This window comes from Candoia aspera, chromosome 3 (genome assembly GCF_035149785.1).
Source record: "Candoia aspera isolate rCanAsp1 chromosome 3, rCanAsp1.hap2, whole genome shotgun sequence".
Taxonomy (NCBI): domain Eukaryota; kingdom Metazoa; phylum Chordata; class Lepidosauria; order Squamata; family Boidae; genus Candoia; species Candoia aspera.
Window position 1 is genome coordinate 74,307,312 of NC_086155.1, and position 8,047 is coordinate 74,315,358.

The following is an 8,047-nucleotide window of genomic DNA, read 5'->3' on the forward strand; positions in this document are numbered from 1 at the left end:
GCCCCCTCCTTACTCAGCAGCAGAACCTAAGACACTTCTTTATAAATCACATAATCTGAGTATTTGCATAGAAATCCCACTAGATTAAATTACAATCCCAGGCACACAAACTAGGTAGCAAGTATCATTCAACTCTGTGGATACACCTCTGAGTAAATATTCATCTTGGGTATAGGTCAGTATACCTAGGTTTTAGATCTTAGCTTGCATAGAACAGGATGAGCATACATGGAGTAAAACTAGGCTTTGGTTACACTTGTGACATACTAATGAATGCTGTAGAATGGTATGCTACATAAGACACAGAAACAATTAAAACCGATAACCTATAAAGACTATTACAAAAAGCATTATGTGAAATCCTAAATTGACCAAAACTATGATATGCAGTAGAGGTCAATAATTATGAGCCTACTCGGTGGCAGTCATGACATAATGAAGGTTGAAACATAGAATGTAAGAGAGTAAATAGTAATGAGCATGAATTAATAAATGAAATTAAAGAACAATAGGGTTTCTATTTGTGAAACTGAGAAAGGAGAAAGATATAGTACTGTAGATGTGAATGAAGGTTGTCTGATCCTGCGGAATAGGGTTGATGAAACATTCAGGGAAATGAAAGGGCTAAACTGAGTGTCAACAGGTATGAATTGGTGTTATCTAAGTGTTGTAGACTTGAATAAAATTAGGGATTCATATATTGATGGCAGCTGCATGTTACACTCCAGACAGCAGCATCTGCAAGGGAAATAGGGAGGGTCAGACTAATGAAGTGCATGCCCTGATCCTTTTTTACATCCATCACAAAATTTAACACACGCCCAAAGGGGCACAACTTGCAACACAAGCTAAACTGTGCGGCTAAATTATGCAGATGTCACTGACTCCAGTAAATGGACTTAATAGAACAGCCAAAGATGAGCTTTTGGGGGAAAAAACTGTGCAACATTCTGAATGAATGCAATCTAGAAAGAAAGAAAAAATCTGTTAAGTGAAATGAATGGATGATGACAACTAAACAAGAGATTACAGAAGTGATTCAGTGACTAAGAATGAACGAGAATGAAGACTGTTTTGCAGCATCTGCATTGGAAAAGATACATTTGTTTTGAACAGCTTTTGGCAGAAGTCTATTCATGCATATACATAGTAAAACAATTAATATATCTAAAACATGACTGATTTGCTTATTTATAATGAAAGCCTGAGAGAATTATTGAAGCCCAGAAGGGTGCTAAGTGTGGGACAGGGCATTTTTTCATAGAGTCAAAAGTGATTCTCAGGAAACAAAAATGGCTGTGGAAGAAAAGGAAAGATAGGAAGGTGAAAGTAAAATGACTGCAGGAAAAGAAAGTACAAGTTTTATATGAACAACATTATAAGGTAGATTAATTTCTCAACAGAATTAAATTGAATTGGAATTGAAAGTGGACATTAAAAAAAGGATATGGTAGCTGCTTGAAACAGATTGAAAAGAGTTATGTTACAAAGAAAGCCACAGAAGTGTGTGGGGTAATGCTAATGGGAAGTTTACAAAAAAAAGATGCTGAATGAATGATGAAGTGAAAGAGGCTGTGGATGAAAAAATGCTTATAAGAGAATGATTGCTGCAAAAAAATGATAAGAGAAAGACATTTTAAAGAAAAGTCAGAATGATTTTGATTAAAATAAACATTATTTTGGAAGTGGGGGAAAAAGGCTACCAGGAGAGTGAATTAATTAAAAATATAAGTAAGAAAATGATTTGCAATGGAGTTTAAATGAGGGAATGCTAGAAGAATTTTAGAGATTTTGAAGAAAATGATACTATATGGCATGGCATGGCATGGCATGGCATGGCATGGCATGGAATAAATGCTGGTGTCCAGGAAAAGAATGACAATGAGGAAATAACAAAAGCTGTCAGAATGTTAAAAATTCTAAGGCTGTAGGTGTAGCCAAGAGCCAGTTTGGTATAGTGGTTAAGGCACCAGGCTAGAAACCAGGAGACTGTGACTTCTAGTCCCATTTTAGGCATGAAGCCCTCTGGGTAATCCTGGGCCAGTCTCTCTCCCTCAGCCCTAGGAAGAAGGCAATGGCAAACCACTTCTGAAAATCTTGCCAAGAAAACTGATGGACTTGTCCAGACACTCACCAGGAGTCAACGCTGACTCGAAGGCACATACACACATACAAAAAAAAAGGTGTAGGTGGTGTTACTGGAGAAAAGTTAATATACAGATGCATGTGTAGCAGAACTGTGTTCAAAAGGATATGAAAGGAAATAATCAGCAGAATTTGGGAAATAGCTATACTGTACATCAAGCAAGGGATATGCAGGCTAGAGTTTTGCTCTTCAGCAAGTCATTAAGATGAATGTAAAAAAGTACATTTCCTGTATGTTTCGTGATTTAGAAGAAGTGTACGGTATAATGAATAGGCTGGAATTACGGAACATTTTGTGTGAATGTGGAATTGAAAGTGGTTGCTGAATGCAATAATAGCAATAATAGCAGTATAAGAAGCACGTAATGAAAATAAATAAATGGAAATGCTTAGTGGTTAGTTCAACACTCACAAAGGATTGAGACAGGGGTATATGATGTCCCCTTGATTATTTGATGTATTATATATATATGGAATGTAATTGGTTGGGAACATGTACTGTATGTATAGAGAAAATGGAATAAATGATATAGGTTAAATTGGGTATTTTACTAGAAGTTTACTAAAGATGAGAAGGTGGGTGGAAAAATCTGAAGACATTTGATATTGGTAAAAAGGTAATGGAAAGTGAGGAATAAATGTCTGTTAAAAGAAGTGAAACTGGTTGTGTATAAGAACATGCTTTTGCCTACTTTGTTATATGGTAGTGAGAGTTGGATTGTCAGAAGAAACTTGAGTTGAATATGGGTTGAATATAGGAGAACATGAGTGGAGAGTCGTAAAACAAAAAGAGCATCAAGAAAAAATGGGTACTGAACAAATGTGAATTGAGTATACAAGTGAGTGGTCACCACAAAAGAACTGAGGTGGCTTGATCATACACAGAGAATGAATGAGGATCAAAGTGCAAAACAAATATATGAAGAACGAATGAGTCAAGAGGAAGCCAAGAAAGCCATGGTTGGGTAGAGTTGATTAGATCTTCAAAAAGAGAGCAGTGAGGAGTTTAAATAACAAAAGGCAAGATATGAAGCAGTCCATGGATGTGTTGGAAACAAGACATTTTGCAGGGACAGAAAGATATGTAAAAGTATAGTCAGTGAGGTTGGAATAAACTCGATTTATTCCTTTCCTTATCTCATATCTTTTGTTTCCTTGGATTTCAAGTTCTTACTCCTTTTTGTTCTTTGCATAATGTTATTCACCCCCAAACCGAATAGTATAATGGTGATGTATCTACGTATGTGTGTAAACACGCACAGAATCCTACCGTTAAATTCTTCGTGTTCCCAGTTTTATAGGCTTCCTTGAATAAAAAGGAAGGCAAAGAGTAAAAAAGAGACCTTCTTTTCTGATATTGGGAAGTATTATCTTCTCACTGAAGCCTAGCAGATTATTATGGGAATGGAGGAGAAATACATTATTTCAAGACAAATACTAAAATAGTTAGCTCCATATCTACAGGCACGCACACTGTTATCTTTACTAAATGTTGCATTACCAACACAGATGGACATAGCACAATTCTTCAACTAAAATTCTGACTGATTGCAATTTAGGCTTAAGGCTTTTTTTCTCAGAGAAGGTTAAGATCCTTTAACTCTATAAACAAACAGAAATGGCAACATAAAGCAAAAGAAACCCCAAATCCTTCCACTAAGTAGAGGATTATAACGTAAGGGCAAGACAGTACAAAAGAATGGATATTCCAGATGGACTTATTTCTGTACTTCTTCCTGCACTATTAGGCATTTAATGAAACACGGGTTTTCTAGGATGTGCAGCAACACATTCATTAACTGTTTAAGGTCCACTGAGAGTCATGGTCTAAAGGTATACAGAGAAGCAATTCTAGCCCTTTCAGACAAGCAACTGGGTGGATTAAGATGGTGTGAAAGTGCCCTCTCCTGGTAGAAAGCATATTGGCTGGTGGGGAAAGAATATCATAAGAACAGATCAAACCAAAGATCTAACTAATCCAGCATTCTAATCTCAAAGTGGCTGACCAGATACTTCTGGAAGCCACAAGCAGGACAGGACTATAACAGCATCTTCTCATTTATGTTCCCCAGCAGCCAGTGTTGACAGGCATTTTGTCACTGGTACTGAAAAGAATATAAATAGCATCATGATTGGATTAGCTCCCATGAATTTGTCCAATTTACCAATGTGATAGTAATGGTAGATTGGTTGCACTGAGACTACAACAAGCAGGTTCAAGTCCCCACTCAGCCTTGAAGCTCACTGGGAGACATTGATCCTAATACACTCTCTGTCCAATCTACCTCCCAGCATAGCTGTTCTGGGAATAAAAATGAGGGCTAATCCCATGTAGACCACCTTGAGTTCCTTAAAGAAAAGGCAGGATATAAATGAAATAAATCAATGAAGCCACCCAAGTTTGTGACAATCATTTCATCATCCTGGAAAGGCACACCTATATTACAAAAAGCTTAGGTGATTAAATTTTGGATCTGCTGAACTGAAAGCATAAGTCATTCTTCCATTGTTCTCAGGCTACTTTAGATATTCTCCCTCCCACAGATTTGAAGGAAAACAACATTTTTAAAATAGCACAATTGGTGGGGAAAAAACGGAAAATAGCCTAGACTGGCTTTTATGCCTGCAGGCTGAGCTCTGCAAGTCCAGGGGGCATTCTACTTTCCTGCGGCATTCTCTAATTCATCGGTTCTCCCCATCTTCACCCAATATTAACTACACAGAATTTAGTTCAGGAATCCTACTCATTAACTTCAATATGTCTAATATTGGAGTATGAGCAAATCCTCATGTTTTTAATGAAACTGGAATACTTCATTAAAACACATGTTTTTGCAATGTCCTAATGTTACTCTGTTCTGGGAAGAAGCAATTACAGGCATTAATTTGATTTTGAAATAAAGCTTAATATATTTGTATGCAACACATTCTTTGATTTTATTTTTTTCTTAGTCTTCTTTCTCTCTGTTCTATTAAATAAATAAAGCAAAAGCAAGTGTATAATATTGGAGTAGCCATTGTTTCTACTAATCATTCATGTTCCATGGTGCATGGCTACCATGATAGCTGAAATATTTGGATTTGACATCTCTGCTTTTTAATGTTAGATGTCCCACTTATCCCTCATCTTGGCACAAAAGAGAGCATCTGCCAGTGACATTATGTATGTTTTAAAGAGGGGCAGATGCTGCTTAGATAACTGTTTATGGTCAGATGACATTGCCAGGTGATAGCATGGGTATTCACAAGAGTGAGACAAGGGGCAGGGACATGATGACACATGTGTCATGACATTTTGGCACAAATAACATGACTTAAATACTTGCACTGGATTTCATGACATGATGTAACTGATGCAGATTATGTAATTGTCATCAATGGTACAATGACATGATGTATATGTCATTTCATGCCACTGTGGTTTGTCACAGATATCTATGGACACAGGTTATTCTGTGAGAAGCAGACTGTACCTCAAAATGAATGTAACATCAGAGGCCAATGTTTTGCTTCACTCTCACAGACTGCTTTCTCAGAAGTGGGGATCATTCTCAGGAACACTGAAATCAGTATAATAGTATCACTCCAAAAGAAATAACAGGAGACAGCCATGCCAATGACTGTGTCTCTAGGTTACCATTCTACTTCCAAAGTTATTCATAATTCAATCCCTATTAAAATAACTTGCAAATAGCTATATGAATAGTGGTGGTTGCCTACCTCATCTCTTCATTTAGGCTTTTTCGGGTTCCCACTGTCTCAGGTAACACTGACTGTGGGATGAGTCAAGTTACAGGTCAGGTACCCATGGCATTCTTTCCATTATGTGTGAGAATTCCCATACAGCACGGTCTTATGGATGTTTACTCAGGAGTAAGTCCCACAAAATTCAGTTGGACACTCCTTAGAAAGTGAACATAGGTCTGCAGCCTTTAGGTATACTGGTTACTATATTATGCTGTCACATTAATTGGTAACTTTGGGTGCTGTCACAATGATTTATGACAACTGTGATAAAAGTGATATCAGTTGCATTGCTGTGCATTTCCAGTACAGGTAAGGCATCAGGTCTCTTTTGGATAGATTTGATCAAAGTAACAAGCCTATTTTAATAAGCTCGAGAGATGAGGTATTATGGAACAAGAAAAACAGGAAAAATCGTCAGTCATTGCACAATTACAGTTTTGAACATAGGACTTCAGATTGTTATACAGCTAGCCCTTTGGATAATGGAGAGCCAGTCACTTTCTCTTAGTCTATCCAACTTCACAAGGTTTCAGTAAGAGTGGAGGAAATCATGTCTATCCTCTTAAACTCCTTACGAGAAAGCTGGTAAATAAATGGCTAAGATAAATCTAGAGAAACTAGGAAGTATTTGCATACCTACCAGTCCTGATCTCCGCAGATGACGTCTTATCCTGGTGTTGCTGAAATAGCCTGCAAGATGCTCGTCTGTTAAGCTGTTATAATTTGCAAGATATCTGAAATAACCATAGAAGCATAGTATGAGAATATAGTTGTTTTTTTTAAATAGAAAATTAAAGGGACCCACAATAGCATAGATGTCAGGATTATTTTTTTCAGAATTATGAGTGGCTCTGCCCAAGCCTAGAATCCAGCCTAGAGTCCTCCAGCTAAACTGTAATCCATTTTCCTTCATCCCCAGGCTGCAATGCATTGGTGTGCTGGCTGGAAAATATGAAAGTCAAAGTCTGCTGTATCTAACAGGGGTTAGACTGGGAAAGGCCCTCTGTAATTTCATCAGGGTATTGTGTTTAATATTAATATTCCAGCATTGACTATTAGCTATTCCCAGCTTAGCTTGTTAGCTATAAATTGTGAAAAAAAATTACTAACAACAGTGAGAATAATTTATAGCTAACCCTTGAACAGTTACAGTGACTGGACAAGAGCTCTCTGATGTCTATACATGGTGCACTTAAAACTGTGTGCCTGCATTGTTACTTTCCGTGCTCTACAGTGGTAAAGACATGAGAGAGAGAGATTAAAATAGTACCTCTTTTAGATATCAAGCAAAACAAGGAGGTACCAGCACAGCATAAGAAAATGATAAACACCTCAATGGGTTGAGTCATCAATTTTTCTGCTCTTTTATTCTGCATTAATCCTGTGCCTTTGAAACTAGATTACATGCTATCAGGATATTTAGTTTTACTGAATAAAAAAAACACTCTGATGGTGAGAGGGAAAAAAAAGGAATAAACTATTCTCTTTATAAAACATGACAAAGGCAAGAGAATTACAGGAAGTTTATTTTTGGTTTCACAATAATCCCACAGGTAGCCTGCACGAGATAAATTAAACTTTAAACACACAATTTAGTTTGCTGTGTTATGCCTGGTGATTAAACATGGGTGCTATAGCAACTGTTTTATGTTACTTTCTTTCTCCTGTTGTTTGCATTTGCATCTGAAACTGCCAGATTACGGTAATTATACCAAATATTGATTTAGTGTGCTTTGCTGGCTCTGGTGTTCTGCATGAAAGTGGGGGGGGGGGGAGGAATGCTTAACCCAATATCCTTTTATTTACTTCCTTCTCAGTATTTCATGGCCTACCTAACAAGCTAAAATACAGCATATCTGTCCACTGTGATTCAACATTAGCTACACTAAATCAGGAAAGAATAAGTCAAACAAGCACTCAAGTCAAGGTTTCAGTCTTTACATTGAAAAGACTCATTACAAAAGACAAAAATGGCTTCTTTAGTGTATTAATGCCTGTAGTCTTAATCGTCCTAATTCAGTCATTGCATGATTACGGTTTTGAACATAGGACTTCAGTTCAGCTTGTTATATGGCTAGCCCTTTGGATAATGCAAAGCCAGTCACTTTCTCTTAGCCTAACCAACTTCACAAGGTTTCAGTAAGAGTGGAGGAAA

At 37.1% G+C, this 8,047-nt stretch overlaps 1 protein-coding gene across 1 annotated transcript in view; it reads right to left on the bottom strand.

Moving 5' to 3' along the window:
- ERICH3 (glutamate rich 3) overlaps positions 1–7,077 on the bottom strand; it is a gene marked incomplete at its 3' end in the record, with an annotated part of 55,050 nt that extends 47,973 nt beyond the window's left edge. The window contains exons 1-2 of the mRNA XM_063299861.1: positions 7,043–7,077; positions 6,533–6,626 (exon numbers count right to left, since the gene is read on the bottom strand). Of these exons, the coding sequence (XP_063155931.1) occupies positions 6,533–6,626; positions 7,043–7,077 (129 nt within the window). The remainder of the gene's footprint in view (positions 1–6,532; positions 6,627–7,042) is intronic.
- Positions 7,078–8,047: the final 970 nt, after the last annotated feature.